Below are 19,563 nucleotides of genomic sequence, written 5' to 3'. Positions count from 1 at the left end.
CTATAGGGAGAGAGAGATAAGTATGAGAATTAAAGTAGCTGCACTCTTACCATGGGATAATGTAAAACTCTGTGTGTGTGTGTGTTTATACACACACACACATACAGAGTTTACTGAGTCTAATTTATCAGGAATGAAAATGTATCAAACTTGAATTTGAGGGATTAATTCTTCTCTGAACTCATCTTTGCAAATGATAGCCTCTGTGGAAAACTGTATTTATCATTTTTATAATTTTGGTATGTTTATTTTTCCTTCTAAGTAACTTGTTTTCCTGCTTTCAAATCTAAAGCATAAAAATATTTATATAACTAGGTGGAACAAATTTGAAACAAAAGGTGAAACACGTTTGAAGAGGTGAGCATAGCGTTTAGCTTGTAACTGAGAGAAACAAGAGAAAATAATAAAACAAAGTATCAGCGTGCCTGTTACATAGCAGCAGACAAATTATCTTTTAGTCTTACAAGAGCATGCCCTTAATTATTGTGCTTCAGGGGGCCTGGCAGGTTTATCGTTTGCTTTCTACCTTTTAGGAATTATCTTAGACAACTGACAGCTCCAGCAAACTCTTGCTTTGCACTGTTCCCTAGCACTTCCACAAGACAGGCAGACAGACAGAAAGATAAAAACCCTCACACAAGCCCAGAATAAAAGATCAGTGCTTTTGCACTATCTCAATGATTATGGGTTTTTTTTCCCCCTAAATTGAGAAAGCAAGCCATCAGTTTACCATCTAAAGAAGACAGAAACGTATAGGGCTTCCTAAGCTTAGAGGTCTCTTTCCTCTCTACCATGCTTCACTCTGGCTGTGTGCAGCCAGACATCCATACTAACCAGCAGACTTCGGAGAGACTTAAACTATAATCACAAAACAGAAAGAAAGCTAGATAACTCTTCAGAGGTCAGCAGATGGTGTTCAGAGAGCTCACAATCCTCAGATTTGTTCTTCCAGCCCACACCCAAAAAAGACTTCCCACCTCGGCTGGTAAACGATGCAGGGGCTTAAGCTACCTGTATGCAAAAGCTGCTGCACAGTTTGCTATTCCTTGGGTTTTGACCTACTGCCAGTTGAAGCCACTAGAGGAAACTTCTATTGACTGCAATAAGCACTAGATAAGAGTCTCCTGGAAGCTTTTTTAGTATGCTTTTTAAAAAGAGAAAGCCACTATTTAAAAGAGTTTGATTGCAGCACAAATTCCACAGAAACATCTCAAGAGGGAGCTTGGGCTCAGAGTTATAATTAGGTTAATGATCATCTGCTGCCCATGCTTCTCTCAGATGACGGCAAAAGTGAGGTAATACAGCAGAGCTTATGTGGAGGAGGGTTGTGGTTACTCGGGTTATGTGTGATTGCTTACTGAGCTGTGATAACGTGGCTTTGAGTTCAAGCACCAAGTCTTTGCCATGAAATGGGCCTGTTGCGAACATGAGCTCTAAGGCTTAGTCCCACAGGGCTCACTTTGACATAGTATCACTTGCAAAGAGAATTACATATAGACCCAGAACTGATCCTTTTCACTGTTTAAATACTTGTGTTAACAAACCTAGTTCATAGTCTGAGTCTATATAGTTTGGATTTTTAGACTGTATCCAAAACCTATTCTCAGGAGCAGGCGTCTCATAAGAGTGCTTTATTCAGATTTGTTTTTCCTGCTGTGCAAGGTGATGGGAGCTGTAATAGTTTTTATGACAATTTATGTAAGAAAAAGCATATAAAAATACTCAAAGGAAACAAAGTAAATTTCAAAGGGATTTTTTTTTTTTTTTACTTTCTTTTCTTTCATTTCACTCTGAAAATAAAAATTGACCCATATGGCTGAAATACTTGCATTTTCTACCACTAAAAAAATAGATCCTTTTAGAATGAAAATTGGCTTCAGACTCTGAAGTATGAAATTCGATTTTATGTATATGTATATATTTATATGTATTTCAGATTTCAAGTTTTGCATATCTTTGAAGCAGAAATATTTGTCTAACTGAATTTCACATCAGAAAGAGCTTTAGCAACATGAAGTACCCATGGCAAATGGCAACTTTCTGCAAAATAAAACTCACCAGATTCAACAGCTGTAATACAGTTATTACTACTTTCTCACTACTGCTAGCTATTTTTAATCCTTCACCTCTCACTGTCCTCTATATTTTTATTTCTAAAGCCTAGCATAAGAAAGAAAGAAAAATATGAGTTGAGAAGCATAATTTAACTAATGCTTCAAAAAAATATAGAGTTCCAGAAATTATTTTCTTCCCAAGAACTCCCAGCCAGTCAGTCAGCTGCAGAGTTTGAAATGATTCAGGTTTTGTACTGGACCATACAAAAAAAAACCCAAAGAAAAGTACAGTGAAACTTGTACAGCTGGATAGATTCACATTTATGCAGAACAGATCCTACACCTTTTTAGTTTAATTCCAAAATTTTATTTTGCAGTCATTGTGCATGGATATAACTGATCAAACACACATTGCCCACTTGCGGTACTCATATAAAAAGAAACACAATTGAGCTGGATCTCATTCTCACTCACACACGGAAAAACAGAACGTGGCACTGCAGAAAGTATTCTCACCTTCAAATGCATGGGCTAGAGACAACCTGATACATTCAACAGAAAAACCAAAAAATAAGTGGTTGATATTTTCCATTTTATCCTCTCATTGTTGGAGAAGGTATAGCAACATAACATTGGGGGAAAGAAAAAACATTGCTGGACAACTTTAAGAACGCTATACAACTCATTAGGGTCAAGGATGAGAGAGTTGTGCGGTTTCTGCACATCTCACATTTCCTCAGAAACTTCCAAAACCCAAGGCAGAGGAGACTGCAGCCACCTTCCATAGACAGTGAGCAAAGCATCTGCACAAATACACTTCTGGAGACTGGAATCATTTTTAACCTGTACCGTGTGCTTGAACAAGCTGCTGCAAAGGCACATAACTTGCCCCGTGGCAGGCTCGGTCTGCAGCAGCTCTCTCTATAGCAGCTCAGGAAGGGCATATCTGGAGTGTGCCTATCCCAGGTACGGCAAGAGATGGGCAAACAGGGTTGCACAAGAGAACAACACAGAGCCCTGCTGTTAATGCTGTACAAGCCCCTGAACTGTGATGGGAAATCCTGTTGAACCATCTCTTTACTATCCTGTTCAGAGCTGGGCTCCAAATGCAACTAAGTAACTGTAAGATGATTTCATCTTGTTGCAGAAATTCAGTACGATTGCCATATCAGGCCAACAGGGTATTTTATCAAAGTTATCCAATGGCAACACTAGCAACAACTAATGCCTATAATGGGCATTAAAGCACAGTGCTAAGCATGAAATTCTATTAACTATAATAATCATAATGGATTCCAGCCTTGCCACCTTTACTCAAATAGGATCGCATCATATCCCATCAGTGGCACTAAATGCAAAGTAAGGTGCTTCTCACTTGGATTGAGGAGGTCTGAACCTGCCAGATAAAAGATGCCCTACAGGCAGAAAGGGAAGAGATTTCTCCTAAAACTAAGTGGAGTGGTGGCATTCAAGAGGGTTTTCACACAGCCACGCACTTAGCAAGCCTCACATAACCCCAAATAACGTCCGGAATAGGCAACTAAAGCAATTGAAAGAGGACATGTCCATTTGCTATATAATTCTACAAGTGGTTACTAGAAGATACCTTACTTCATTTTTCTCTGTAGCATTTGATTGGCTTCTATATATGATTATCAATGATGTAATTCTGATTCACTCTATTTCTTAACAGTAGTGCCAATACCATAAATCTGATTCTTCATTCTTAATTATCTTACTCTTATTTATTTACTCATTTTCTTACTTACTACTGTGCCTCTATCCCAGTAAAAGAGCATAAATTCTTGCTTAAAGGGTCAGAACTTTTTTCTCCCATTACCCAGTAGTGAAATTGCTCTATAGATAATCTACATTGTCAGCTTACAATGTGTGCAGTAAATATGCCACAAATAAATAAATCACAGTATACTGTACACATCATTTAGCAGTAATAGATGAACATTAGTTTCTCTGATTTTAATTTACAGTGTAAAACAAAGCAATAAACATCTTACAACTCAGGAAAATCTGGACAAAGCAAGTATTGGAAAACAATTCTCCACAACATACATACATACATATATACATACAGTCACACACACACATATATATGGGAGTGTATATATGTGTAGGTATATATCTATATATGAACATATTCAAAGCACCCCAAATATATGGGTTTCTGCAATAGTAAATACATCTTGTGGAAGCAGCTGGCTCTCCCTAAATGCTGCACTTTCTTATTAGGCCTTGTTCCTAACAGAGCAGCTCTAAGACTTACTGACTTTTCATATGAAACAATAGCTATTTAATTTAAAAGTACTTACTGCCCCTCTCAGCATCCAGATACCTAGAAGAGTCAAGAAAAACTATTCTTGCAATTACAAACTAGAAAGATGATCCGCCTAAAAAAATCCCACGTGGAAGGAAATGAATCACGTAACCCGAGACAGTCTGCTGAGTCTTTCTATCATGAAATTAAGCAGACTCTGAAGATAGTTCTCAAAAGCATTAGGTAGCGTAGAAACTAAGAAAAATGAACTAGGCCCAGAGCTTCAGAATCTAATGTCCAAATGAAAATTAGTGCTTAAATAAGAATTAGGTACTCAGATTCATTTGAAGATCTTAGTGTTAAGAAATGACATTTCTTTGGGTTACAGGGAAATTTTGGCTCATAAGTTATGTTTCAAAAAGACCTCCAAGGGAAAGAAAAGACACATTCTCCCTTCCTTCTCCTTCAGAAATGTTTTACCAGCTGTAGTAGCCTGGCAAACTTAGTGTTTGATTTTGATACTTCCTACCATAGTTTTTCCACTTCACCATGAAGTTTAGTTTTCCTTTCGCATCAAAGCTTCTATAACTAGTCTTAAAAAAATAAACCAAAAATGCAGTGCCATCAATCCAGAAATGATAGGCAACCCTACTACTAGCTAATCAGTATCTGAGAACTAGACAAGGAAAACCGTTGGGACCTGGGACTTCCATTTATAAGAAGCTGGGAGATGTTCAGATGAAGCCAGTAAAAGTCAAAATAGCTGGAAAAAGAATGGGAGGCAGGGGGAGTGTCACAAATGGTCTTTCAAGTCGTATGTTCTCATGTGCAACTAAAATGGCTAACGGAAAATATGGAGAAATGCAAGCTGGTACTGTTTCAGGTTTGTCTGAATTGTTTTTTGGAGCCTCAGTTCCGGTCACCTTCTCCATGACAATCGCAAACACATCTCACCTTTAGTGCACAGGGGTGCTCAGCCAACCTCTGCTCACAATTCATCTCCAGTTCCTGTCTCTGAGTCTAGGTTCTCCACCCCACTCACCGCAGCATCTATTTTACAGGTACCCCCAAAAAACTCTGGCTCTAATTTAATTAATCGTCTGCTGCTATGCCAGCCTTGCATTTCCCTGAGAATCACCCTAGGTGCTAACAAATTCACTCATACTCACTTAAAATATATTCAAAGGGGAAGCAATTCATGACATAATGTTAAAAATATAAGTTGCGCACTGCTATAAACATACTGAATTAGAAGAGCGTGTTTTCCCCCACCCCCGGAAGAACATTCGTGTTTTATACAATTCCTCTCTTGGGCTCCCCCTTGCCCTCTGAAGAAGTGGAGTTTGAGTCTTGTCCTGCACTGGATTTCCTCTTTTCTGGATAGTGGTTCATTTCTTGCATTTCTAAAGATACTTTATTCCTTTTGGCAAATGCCAGGCTGATCTCATTAAGTGTCTTATTTTTCGTTTCAGGCAGGACAAAGAACAGGTAGATAGCTCCTGCGGAGCAGATGGCAGCAAACACTAGGAAGCAGTAGGTCTGTAAACCACTCTGAAAAGAAAACAAAGGAAATGGTCATTACAGATGTTAAAAAGGGACAAAAGTCAGAATAAAAGCAACATCAGGAACTGTTGGAAAGAAAAAAAATGGCGGTATAGAGCAATTCTTAACCAAGTACAATAAGTGCTGGCATTCACTGCAAGTCAGCGCGTCTTAGAAGTTCATAAAAATTCATGAATCCTGAGTTCTTTCTGCAGTCTGTGCGGCCGAGATGTGCAAACCCAGGCTCCTGGCAGGGGAGTGCAGATTTGCAATCTGGACAATGCTGGGAGGCACCAGACCGTAGTTCCCGACCGTGGGAGTGAAGGGAGCAGGTGGAGGGACCATGGTGTCTTCGACGCATATGACTTAACCGCCTCCTGCAGTTGTTTGGTATCTCTGGAAATGCAGCAGATTTTTTTATTGAGATGTTCTGAAAAGGAGCTCTCAAAATCTAGGGACAAAAAATGTGGCATTTTTTGTAATATTGTGCACCTGTTCTTAACAAATTACAAAACTGTCATGCCCAGAGGCATCTGCATCACACTGGTTACAAGCTCTGAGATTTACAGAATAAACAAGGAAAAAAATACAAATGCCAAAAATCTGCATCATTTTGAAGTTTACAGAGGCTTACAGCAGAAAAAAATCCATAAAATATATTTCTTTCACACTAAAGACAAGCGTAAAAACTAACTGAAAATGAAATACAGGCCATATTTGAATGTTTCTGATTTTACTCCACTGTGAAAACAGAACAGAGACAGGAAGAAGTTCATTTAGAAATTTATTATAAATGCTCCAGCCAACTTGAAAGAGTTGCACTTCATCAAAACATAAGTATTTCTTGCCTGGTGGTTATTAGCTCATTTAAAAGCATTCAGTAACATTTTAATAACACAATTTTAAAAAAATATTTGATAATTACATTATTGCCAGCTACACTTTGTTGAACTGGGAAGAGATCTGGCATCTTGCTTCCAGCAAAGTACTGCCAACCTTTCAGGAACATCAAAGGGACCAGCCTCTTTGTAGGAGTTTTTGAGCACCTCTCTTCTTCCTCTACTTGCTTGCCTAAATCTATGTCCCTAAAACAAACGTCCAGAGAGCATGTTTTTGACTTCCTTTTATTAACAAGGCTAAATTAAACAAGAAGTGGTTGTAGTCTCCAGCTACAAAAATCAGGTGGTCTTTCCATGGGGCGTTGCTGAATATCATGGAACATGAGGAAAATTGGACACATCTCGCTGTCCTAATCTCAGCTGTCCTAAGACAGAGGTTATACTAGGGCAAATCACTCAAGATGGAGGAAGTAAAAATCTGATGAAGAGTATGTGAGCACTGTAAACTTGAATAACCGAACTGCTTCACCAAGTGCTTCGACACAGATGCCAGCCTCAGCCCCATCTCACAGACCTCGCTGGTTCATCCACCGCACGGAGCCAAAGCAAACCCCAGATCTCTGTATGACACCACTTCAGCTTCTGTTCAAAATTTCTTAAAACTCACTCTGTCTGTGAGCTCCCGAGAGATATGGCTTTGTATACCTGCATATTTATAACTGCCATTAAATGTATGTATCTGAAACAATTAAGATAGTGACAGATAGTGATGAAACCCTGACTTTCCACAACCTTCTAGTGTATTTATACCCTTGTTCATTATCCCAGTTCTAAACTGCGGACAGGTTCAGCCCCCTTCTTTGGGTGCAGGACAATTCCTGGGACTAGTTTTATGTTTCACTTGCTCAGTATTTCCTTATATCTGGTATAGAAGAACATAAGTGCTTTTGTGGAAAAGGAAAGAAAAAATAAAAAAAACTTTTCTGTAGCTGCTTTTTAATATCATGACTTCTTGCCAATCTATCTAGTCACAATATTTTTCAAGGATAATTCATTACCTATTTCAGACCTTTGATTCCTGTCTGTCATAGGAAAAGCTGGAGAATGTAGCCTCTGAAATATTGACTACGAACTCTTGAAATCATCAACACTGTTTTGGTAAAACCTAGAAGCCCAAACTCCTGAACAACCTGACAATCACAAGCCAACGAGCATGGGTGATGAGGGGGAAAAATATTCTGGGAAGGAAACTGATATTATACAGAAGCAGAAGCAAACTGATTTAGTAGACAGGAAAAAATAACTTCACAGTGTCTCATAAATCATCCTGTCATGTTAAGAATCCAAATGTCACATCTGGATTCTGTACATTTGAAATTGTTTCCCAGTCGAATGGTAGGGCTCCAGTCTGGAATCACGCACCCAACATGTTACTCTCTTTTCAGTCTCGTCATTGAACCAAACCTTCTCTGTGATGTTGAGGAACCATTAATGCCTTTTATGACTGAGCCTGGCAACCAGATGCCGTAACTTATTTGCACCTCCTGGTGGTGCAACCACAACTTCTACCACCTTTATTACTCCTGCTTATTTCTTTACTATCTGTTATCTAAATGAGTGTTTATCACCTTTTTTGATTTGTGTCTCCCTAAATATCTTCTGAGCAAACTGAATACCCTTATGAGTGTGCAGTTTATCTGCATATATTTTACGTAATATATTTACTTTTATTGGTAATAAATTTACTTTCTTTCATTTTTGCAGATCCCTTAGAAGAAGCCCTCAAGGGCATCTAAATGAAGTTCCACAGAGAACAGGCTAAAAGTTAAATTTTGGTGTAAAAACTACAAATGAGTCCTGCAGGAAAGAGACCTGTTCTACTTGTTCTACTTGTATAGCATGATGGAGCCCTGACTCCTGGGTGGTAACACTCCAGGGCAATCACTAGACTCAGCTGCTACTCTTTAGTCATAGTATTTCTTTAAAACTGGCCGTCATTTATGAGACATAAAAAAGACAGACACTTCCAAATATCCACAGCCTTTTGTAACTCATTCAGAGTTTAACTAATATCACCTGAACTTGTATTTAGGCTAGAAGAATATCACATGCGAATTAAATTGCTCTTAAGTATGAAACTGACTACCTACACTGCACACTGATAAAGGGTGTAGAACAGAACTACTGGGTAAAGCAGTGAAAGGGAATGTGAAAAACCTGAATCCCTAGCCAATAAAAAACTGTTGCATGGCTGGGATATAACTCAGCCTAGACATTTGTTTAATTCGGTTTTATCAGTTTCTGATGTATTATGAACAGACTGGTGCCAGAGGGAAGATACTAGTGGATCAATTAATAGATTGGCCACAGCATATCTACTGTGACAGCATATCAAGTGATCCAGAATGTCAGATGAGGTCCTGGGAAAAGGGTGGGTGCCTAGTTATTGAATGACAGCTGCTACAGAAAAGGTAGTGGTAGGCAGACGTGACAGGAAAATGGAGCTAGGTCTTTGTTCTGTGAAATTATTATACTTTTATTTATAATATGCATATTATATTATTTATTATTAATATTATGCTGATGAAGCCCTTAGCTACAATTTCCTCTGGTGTTTGTAACCTTTTCCCTCAATTGTTTTACTGTTCACAGCTTGCTAGACATGAGACAATCCACGGAGACTGTGCAGCTGCCACTGTAGGACTAAACCCCCAGATCTTTGCTCAGTTTGAGAGGCAGACTTATCTGTCTGGGCTGGGAATAAAAGAATGAGAAAGAACTTCAATTAAATTCTTTGATGTCAATGAGAAAGGCAGATCCTCTGCAACTTTGCATTTGACCCAATGGACATGGTCTCAAGACCCTTGACTGACATGTGCATTCTCAATGACATGGGAATAATGACTATAGACACGGTAAGATTTGAGAATACGATACTTTTCTGCACTTTATGACATTGTTTCACTAATCATATGGGATAGAAACATCAGTGTTTAAAAACTGGATGCTTATAATCACCCTAAGAGTGATTGATTGATTGATTGATTGACCCCATGGGGTCCTACAATAGTGTATGCTGCTTAGCTGTTTTCCCCTACAGTTTCTTCGGTACGCTCTGCTGCATGAACATCCAACCTTCAGGACTTACAGTCAGATACAAATGTGAACATCCTTGAAGGGCCAGGCTTTCTGTGGGTAATGGAAGGTTATCTCCCCTCCCTGGTTGGCAGCAGAGGGGATAACAGTATACGTGCTTGTTGACGCACTCCCTGCGGACACTCACAGCCTGTTCTTTTAGCTGGCCAGCAGACTAACACATCCTCTGCAGGGCAAGATTCACACTGCATTTTTCAAGCCTGGTGAGCCTACTAATATATGAGATATTTAAAAGCTAAGCATAAAATTTTAAACTCGTCACCTCTATTTTGACATCAGCTTTCTAAGGAGGTTATTTAAAACATAGTGTTTATACACTTGAGTATTGAATTATTCATTTTTATTTCCCCTTCACTCTTGCAACAGATCAAAGACTGTAATTGCAGAAAAATAGACAAATAGGAAACAATTCACTATAAGCAATTCACAACTTTAAGCCATGCATGCAATTGCCACGAAAAAGAATTAAAGTTGAAGCACTAAAGCAGCCCTTCCAAATCAGATCCCAAGTTTGGCAAGCAAGAAAACCTGACTGTGATGATGATTTGTACCTGCATAATTGAGATGTGTGAATGAGGAGGTGCAGCAGAGCCACATTTTCTTAATCATAAAGGTTACAAACATACTCCCAGCTTGTGTACACGTTACGCAGATTGTACAGGCATTTCCCCTTTTTTGCTTTAAAAAAGAAATTCAGCATTCTTTAGCATTTTAACCATTTTAAACAGACTTAAAAAAAAGAGTAATGCTAAGATGGATGAGCAAGAAAGCTAATTTTTTCAAGTCAAAAAGCAAACTGAAACAAGTAAAGAAAAATGGCGTTAAAATAAGCAATGATCAGATTTTGAATGATCAAATATTTAATGATTTGCTACTTTCAAAGTCTGCTAGCAGAGAACAGTTTTAGGGCTAATAGCTTGTATTCTGTGAATACCAGAGTCTAAAAAAGTAAAAGTAGTTGAGTAGAACATCATCACGTGCTATTTAACAACAGATCAGTTGATTATTGATTTAATTCATTTTGTGGCAAAGCCTAAGTCCTACTAAGTAGGACTGTCATAACTGAAAATAGAAAACCTAACTGAGAATAGAAAATTCTAAGGCAGACTTGGAAGCATGAATAAGCAAATGATCAAATTCTGAAGTAGATTTAGCAAGCTTAACAAATCAGCCTTTTTAAAACAGAACTTTCAGGTCTTTCTGGGAAGTGGTAAAACAGCATTTCCTTATTCTGTGCCAAGCTGATGTTTTCTTATTGAACTGTGGGGCTCTGTGGGCTTTCACTGCTCTCATGGAAGCGTAATCCAGAGACAAACAAATGTATATTTATTCCATTTATTTGCATTTCCACTTGATTTATCATTTAGAGTGACAGTTTATGAATCTCTCCTTTACTTGTCCCTGGAGTCTTACATGGGGATTTGCTGCTGTTTTCTTTGTTCTCTTATTTGCTTTTGGATTTCAGAGTAGTGAAGTCAATGACACAAACATTTTGAGTTGGGGGAAGGAAATCCAAGCAAACAGATGAAAACAAACCTGCCATTTCACAGCAAGGCTGAAATAAAGCAGGACACAATCCTGCAGTACCACCACAGCTCTAAGCAGATGAGAGAACGAATCCCTTTTCCTTCCCAGCTTCTAAATTCTCAGCTCGCAGTGCCATGGCCCCTTTGGTACTGCCAACGCCTGCTTGCATTCAGAAGCTGCCACGAGAATTAGAACCACTGGATCTCTGAAGTGGTGAGGTCAGATCATAATGGTGAGATGTCTTACTAAAACGATTAGCAGTAATATATATTATTCATGTAGACATTTGACTTTACATCCTTTTTTCTTGAATTCACACAACCCACAGAGTAGAATGGGTGAGGGCACAAACTCTGTGTGCCCTTTACTCCTTATCCTTCTGCAGTTTCGGACACATTTTTAAGTGTAGGATAACGAAGAGCGACTGAACAGTAAAATATAACGTATGAAGCACACTTCTTAAGTAAAAATACAGAGAGGAATCTTCAAAAGGATGAACTGCAATTTCAGCTGCAACCCTCACCTGTACTCTCTCATAAAAGTTCACAGATAGTTGTATTTTACACTTGAATTGTATTTCTCATTAAGAGTGCTTTTCCCCTTCTCTAACGTTTGGATAGTACGCCTTTCATCTTCTCATCTTTGTGAGGATCTTCAGCCATTTCCCCAAATACAGATATACTGTAGTTACTTTAAACATCCAATATATTTGTAAAAGCTTAAAATAGCTTGACTGGAATTAATGTATATGCTTCTATGCATACCTTTGTTATTCAGATTCCTGTACAGCATAATAGAAAAAGTCAGCGGGGATTACTGCTCATTAAGGAAACAACTGGGAAAACCAAAACAGATGTACAACAAGATATATACATCCAATAAGATGTACAACAACTCAGAAGTACTTCCCAGGGAAAATAAATTAGGCTCTGAAAGGGGGAGAACTAAACACACATCTATGCTTGTGCATTTTGCTAGTATGCAATCTGAGCTGAGCCTATGAGCCTGATGACACCTGTATTTCATGTTATGCTGAGCAGCAGCTGGATCACAGTATACAGAAGTAGGTTATTTTGCAAGACATTTTATCTAGTCTAAAAAGAAAAGAAAATTAACATTTACCCGGCTTCCTGATAATTTGAACTCTACTTCTCTCAGATGCCTTCTAGCCTAATATAAGCAAAACCTTACAGGAAGAAGACACATGAAATTTCAAGCGATAGCTTTTTTTAATTCTCTGCATTCTTCACTTGAAAACCTGCCGGCTATTAAAAGCACGCACTAGTTGGGAGATGTGATGTTCCACCCAGCTATTCGTTTTACTTTCCTGTCAGCTCAGCACCTGCCTCTGGTAAGCAGGAACTGCTGCAGCCAAAGGGCCAGCCGTGACCTCCTGCGCCAGGGCTCAGGAACTACAGCGTCACCCACCGACCTGGGAACGTGAACTACGCCATGCTGCGATAAGCTGCACATTTACAGCCATGCCCTCATTTCATTGGCCTCACGCAGAAAGGTTAGGTAAGCATCAGCACTCTATGCCAAGGACTCTTTCTCTGGAAAGGTCTTTCCTAGGTGCAAATACAGGGGATATAGGCAACTCTTCATAATAAATATTTAAAACTATTCTTTTGTAATACATTCTCTATTTACTATAACATCTCCCCATTATACTTCTTTTCCCATGCTCTTAGACTATTCTTTCTTTTAAATTTCTGAGCTATGGCTCAGAATACTTTCTCATCTTGTTGTCTGAACCTGCCTACGAAAAAACCGCTGGCAGGGGGAAGGATAGAAGAGCCCCAAAATGTTCCATCAATTTCTCTTAAAGTCTTCCCCAAGCCTAGTGATCCATTTGTCCATAGTTAAAAACATATCCTTTTCCATTGCCAGTGAACCAGAAAGGGATTACAGAGGTCAGTTCTGTTAGTCACTTTGGTTTCCTAACCTGAAGTGCCAGGCACCTATATATAACCAGGACACTTACTTTTATGCAAGTCTTTATGAGGTCTGAGTGTTCAGCCCTGGAATCTATAGCATGAATCATCTGCTTTACCCGTATGCCCCAATTTCCAACTACAGAGAAACAGAGCAAAAATATGGACGATGGAGAATGCTGGTAACTATTATAATTTTGTAAAAATCAAGCTGTTTTTCCATAACTGGACAAAATACTTTCAAATTGCACAGTGACATTTATTAGTGCTTGTAAAAATGAGATATACTCTGCTATTTCTCTATCAGAGAGCTAAAAATATTGTGCATTTTATTACTTTCGCTACCTCAGTCTTGCTGCAAAAATGCTGCAAGAGAATGATGCCTTTGTCTTCCGTTTCGGGATGGTACAAGCTCCTACGGCTGAAAAAGAGGGGAAAAATCACTGCAGTCCTCGAGGACTGTGTATATGCCTAGCGAGATGGAAAAGTGCTTTTTCCCACTTCTGAATGAACCCCACTTAAGTCTCTTCCCCCCTGCAAAGGAATTTTAGCATCAGTTCAGCTCTTTGGCATTTAGATAAAGGATCTACATCATTTTCTAGTACAAGCACGGGGAGAAATTTGAAGACCTCCACTGACCACTCCCGCAGCACTTCTACTGCTTTCACTTTTCTACTGCTTTACTGTCTTTCTTTGCTGCAGGCATGTAGCTCCACAGCACCAAAGACAAAAGTCAAACTCCACCTGGGAGTAAAATGAACTTTCCACTTAGAAGATCTTGCAGTCATAACTGGGTATTCTTCCGTGATCCTCGGGTACGGGGAGCGTTTATATGAGGAGGAAAGGCCAAAGTGGGGTTGTTCTGGGAAAATGCTGACGGGATAGAGAGGAAATCAGAGTGGCAGGAAAGGTGCTGCTGGGCTCTGCAGGACACCAAAGTGGGAAAGGATGGTTCCTGTCGGTCATTTCTGGGAGCTGAGATGGAGCAACTGGGCTGAGATATCCCCCAGACTAAAGCATGCTAGACAACCTGGAAAAGGCTGCTCCATCAGCTTAGGTGATGGAGCCCACAGCAGGGGTAGCCAGGAAGGACACACAGTGGAGGCAAATACCTCTAATCTCAGCCTGCTGCTATTGCTGCAACCTAGAAAGAGGGAATGCACTGGGGCAACGGGGTGAGCAGTCAGCGATGGCTGGGAAAAGCCTGTGTTGCAAGGATGTGTTCAGCACCAGAAGGTGTCCCTGTGCCACTATAACCCATAACCCTTCTTCTCCTATCTCCTTGTCTTTATTCCCTAACCATGATTAACATGAAAAAGGGGTAAGACAAAAGATGTTTACAGAAACAAGCACAAAGCAGCAAGAATATTCACACTGGATAAAAATTTCCTTATTACCTCTCTGGCTTGCCTCTGCTCCTTGTTGTGTCACTGGGAAAGGAGTCATGTTATTCTAAAATTTAGCTTAGTGTATTCATGCTAAGATTCCAATTTCAGCAAAAACCCTAGCAAGTGGAGTATTTCTTGAATGTGCACTTTAACCCCAAAAAAGACTGTGCACATTCTTCTAGAAAGACAAATCATTATGTCAGAAAACTTCTGGAGAAATCTACTATGTCAGTTGTCCTGCAGCATTATACTTAGTTTACCACGTGATCTTTAAATGGTCCATAACAGTCTAAAAGAACAAACCGAAATACAAAATAAGAATGCATTAGAATGTAATGAAAATAACTGACATATTGACACATCATGTCATGAAATTAATTGTTAATCATTTTTGCTTACTAATACCTTGTATTTACATTATGCATTACAAAACAGCACATTCCCTTAGCTAACATACAATATAAGTTCCGGCTATTCCACGTGATTACAAGAGCATGCCCTTGCAGACTTCACTGAAGAGGAACAGCTTAATGTGCCTATTCTATTGCACCAGTGGTTTTCAAGCTTTTTCTGCTCCTGTAGTTTGTTGTGCCCTCTGCCTGCTTCATCTCGTCACACCTATTTCTACATATACACACACTCTGGTTTCTGATTTACCAAGCGTCCCCACCCTCCACTTGCCAGCACCTCCTGAGCATCACAGTTTGTGCTATCTATCACCTGCTCTTAAAAATAGATTATTGAATGGCACAGCTCCAGCAAACCCAGGCAAAGCCCCAAATTTTCTTTCTAGCAGCATAAAACAGAACAGAGAACCGAGGGGGTGACGCCAAAAAATATCTGCAAGCAATAATTTTGAGTTTGGTTACATAAACAGTGGTGTGCCTGTATCCACCTGTGTTTGTACACATTTATAAAATTTGGGTTTTGTTAATCTGACATAGTTTGTGTTTATACATATGCCTACGTGAAAGTGGAAGCATAGTGATTATGAACAAGCAAATATATTTCTTATATAGGTTATGTAGCCCTTCATTATTCTTCTGTTCAAGAAATTCTTCATTAAATTAAGAACTGGAATCACTATCATGTGAAATGATGAATTCATTATAGTTTGCAAGTGATTTACAAAAACTCCATTGGTTGAAATATATTCACATGAGCTCTTCAGCCAACGATTAAAAATTTATCCAAAAACACAGTCTATTCTGTTCAACAGAAAGTTTAAACAAACAGAAATTTTCAACAAATACAGTACATGATGGCTAAAAGGTGAAGTCTGTAAAATTTAAACCAGAAATAGACGCAATTTTTAACTCATCGCTGACTACGTTATTGGGCAGTACAAAATCCACTGGAAGTGGTAATTGAACACTGTACGTAAGAAATAGACTCTAGAGTAACTAGAAAATACTGACGCAGAAATACGTATGTGATAGCTGATAGCTTGTACCTTAGGAGAAGGCAAGAATATACGCATTCCTCTGGTCAGATTTGTTTTGGGGGTGTGGTATTTTTTTTCTTTGTAGTGAGTCACTATTGCCAAAGGGAAAATGATCTGTTTCCTCTCATTATCTGTAAAAGGAGGAATATATTAAACAGAAATAAGTTTATAGGAGGATGACTAATATAACCTTGAATGCCTTCAGGTTAGAGATTCCTCCAGTTTCCTTGGTTGCTTGCTTCTTGCCTAAGTTGTTCTGAAATTCACAAAGTTTACTCCGATATGTAAGAGAAATTTAACACTTTTTGTTCCTTTTGAACTGTAGAAAATAAGTGATCTTTTCTCCTTCTTCAGTTATTCACAGTTAGCCTTTCCTTTCTCAGAACTTTTCTCTGGATGGAATATTTTTAGATTTGCCTTCTTTCACTTCAAGGTAATTTTTGCTGTTTAAATTCTGAGCATTTTTCACGATTATTTAGCCCTAGGCATTACTACATTAGTCCTACTACGACCTTGCCATTTCCAAAGAGAGGAGTAATTACAACAGCTAACTGCTTTTTTTTTTAGGTTTTGGGTTCTCTTTCTACCACAGCCTGCAGCAGCCTTTCTTGCAGCGCTTATTGAACACATCACTCTAACACAAAGAAACTTAAAGGAGCCTGGTGAGCCACATGCTGTGCCTACACTTAATGAGAGACACTTCCTGTTCTGAAAGCTTTAAAATGTCAATAAATCATTGACAACCAGGGACACAGATGCCAGCCAGTCCAATCCCTCTGCTAAGGCAGTCTCGGCTCCTGACAGACGCCTGCCTCTCGCTTACAGGTTATCCACAGGTTATGCCACCATTTCTCCCGCATTACTCAGTTACACTATTCTCATGATTACGAGTCTTGCCTAAGATACTTCTTGATGCAGTTATCTGAAAATATAGTATGTATTCTCTATACTTCATCATCTTTCTTGCTACTGAAGTCAGGGGACAGAACAGATCCGGACCCAAGGTAAACTGAGCGTGGAGCAGGGACTGCAAGTGGGTCTGGTGTGTGTGTCCGGAAACTTTCTCGACTAAGTCGGGTGTCAAAGCGCCTCTCTGCGAGAGCTGTCCAGTAAAATTGGTTAGGTCCTTTGGCACACTCAGTCACTGCCGAGGGCCTTGGGCTGGACCTCATTAAATGTGAACTCCACATTGACTGCAGCAGTCAATAAAAAAATCAATTAATTCCAATGGAGTTTGATCAAAAAGGGTTTATTATGCTTGATAAGGGTTGCAGAAGCAAGAAAAGCAAGGCTCCACTCATATCTGACAGAGGCAGTGAAGCCCACCAGGATGGGGACACAAGTAGCTGAGGGTCTGGAGCCTTTGATCACCACAACTGTGGTGGTTCCGTTTCATTCAACATCATCAGTCACTCGCACAGAAGGTGAGGGCTCGAGCTTTTCAGCAACTGTGTAAAAGGAACACCACTCCATCACTGTCACTACCTGGCTTTTTGAACATTATCTACCATTTAGTACTTTGTGCTCAGTCTTGAAGGTTTAGGCATGATATCAGGACCTGGCAGCTCTGCCCTCGATAACATCAATAAGATTGCAAAGCACATGCTCCTGGACCACTAAATTCTGTGAAGCTGGGTCTAAGCATCCCATTAAAAGTAAAAACAGATGTTTCCAGATGAGCAGGGTGCAAACCTAAGTTTCTCACATCTCAGGACATTCTTTTGAGAATAAGTTGAGGTGCAGATGCAACCCCAGTCTGGTTTGGGGCAGGGAGAAGTGGGGAAAAATAAAGCATAATCACTGGAGATTGTACAGTGCTAGTACGGGAAAAGAACTACAAGCTCTATTATTGCTGGCAATATATCCATACTCAGCAATCAAACAGCCCTGTGCAAGAAAATAATTTTGCATAGTTTCAGGACTAACACTCTTCTCATGGAAAGTGATGAGGATGCTGTTAATTGACTTTGAACTTAGAGAATATTTAATCTAATATCTACTATAAAAAATAAAAATAAAAAAAATCACACTTATGTCCTGTGGAGTCACTTTCCAAAAAAGAAAGATAACATTTGATGTGTGACAGGCTCTACACGTTGGAACAACAGTCAGCAAACTTAAGCCACGTAATCTATTATCTTGAGAAAAGCAGCAACCACATAACCACTGCTGTAATTAGTCTAATTTTAAAAAGGCTGCAAGTGCAAGTCTAGATTAAAAAGCACATTCATAGGAAGAAAGCACAGAGACCACAAAGAGACTTTCAACATTCTCTTTTATGCAGTCTATAAAAAGGTACACTTTTACTCCCCATGTAAATGGCTCGCTTCTCATTTTAAACCTCTTTGTGAATTCTAGACTAATTGATGTCACGTATTAAGCTTTTAAGCAACCTGGAGGCTTCATAAAATATCTGCAATGTAATTACTGAAAAGAATGCTTCTGTCTAACCACATAGATTAACATTTTACACATATTAAAATACCTGGAAGCATTTGGTAAAACTTACACACTCACCAAAAAACCTGAAACTAAATATTAAAAATATGTATGTTCTTCTTCCCCCTAGAGGTTCAATTGGCTAAAATAAAATACCTTACTAATTACTCTGCTTGTGCTATCCATTCTAGTCAGTGGACTGAAACTGAAAATCTGACATATTCAGGAACATTAACCTGAGCTGTGTTTTAGTTATATATCATTATTCGATGAGATTAGAACTGAGACACTTACAGAGGAAACTCTCCGTGAAGAAGATCTCTGTGTAAGAACATCTCAGTGAAAGTGAGCTTCTCGCTCCCCTCGTTGAGGAGGGTGAAAGTTTTACCCTTAACGTGAAAAGATCTTTACAATAGTTTATTCCTACCAGAAATGACATTAGTGTTATCAACACTTACGAATTCTCATCAAAACAGGATGAGAAAAAGACATATCAACAAGAAACTGAAAAAAGGGAAGTCAAATTGGTTGCCTCACACTGATTTCTGCAGGCCATTAATGTCACTCTCTAGAACTTGTAAAGGTAGCTTCTTAGAAGAGTGACTGCCAAGAAAGGTCTCTCACAAATGTCAAAAATGTCTCAGCTCACAACTGCAGATCTGTATATCAGGAAGAAATATTTGATTGCTCCTTTCTTGTTCTGAAACGCTGAAGAGCTTGAAGGTAAACTTTTCTTCACTGTTACAAATATTTTGAACTCATCTTGTGCATGCACAAAGTTCACACTGTACAGAAACTTAAAATGATCTTATTTTGATTTCATTTTTTCCCCTACCTAAAGATGATACTGTCTGTCCCATGGACTCTTCCTATTAATTTTCTAAATTTAGTTTCATGGAGGGAGACTAGAACAGATGCACTTGTTAACACTGAGAAAGCATCTCTTTATTACTAAGACAGAGTGGACC

The 19,563-nt window shown here is 39.0% G+C and overlaps 1 protein-coding gene across 13 annotated transcripts in view; it reads right to left on the bottom strand.

Annotated features, from left to right (window-relative positions):
• Positions 1-3,077: 3,077 nt before the first annotated feature.
• SLC2A9 (solute carrier family 2 member 9) overlaps positions 3,078-19,563 on the bottom strand; it is a 146,651-nt gene continuing 130,165 nt past the window's right edge. For all 13 annotated transcript variants that reach the window (XM_068943379.1, XM_068943380.1, XM_009686255.2 and 10 more), the window contains one exon: positions 3,078-5,877. In XM_068943379.1, coding sequence (XP_068799480.1) covers positions 5,620-5,877 — 258 coding nt within the window. In that variant the 3' untranslated portion in view covers positions 3,078-5,619. The remainder of the gene's footprint in view (positions 5,878-19,563) is intronic.

This window comes from Struthio camelus, chromosome 4, assembly GCF_040807025.1.
Source record: "Struthio camelus isolate bStrCam1 chromosome 4, bStrCam1.hap1, whole genome shotgun sequence".
NCBI lineage: Eukaryota > Metazoa > Chordata > Aves > Struthioniformes > Struthionidae > Struthio > Struthio camelus.
This window is presented reverse-complemented; position numbering and strand designations above follow the sequence as displayed.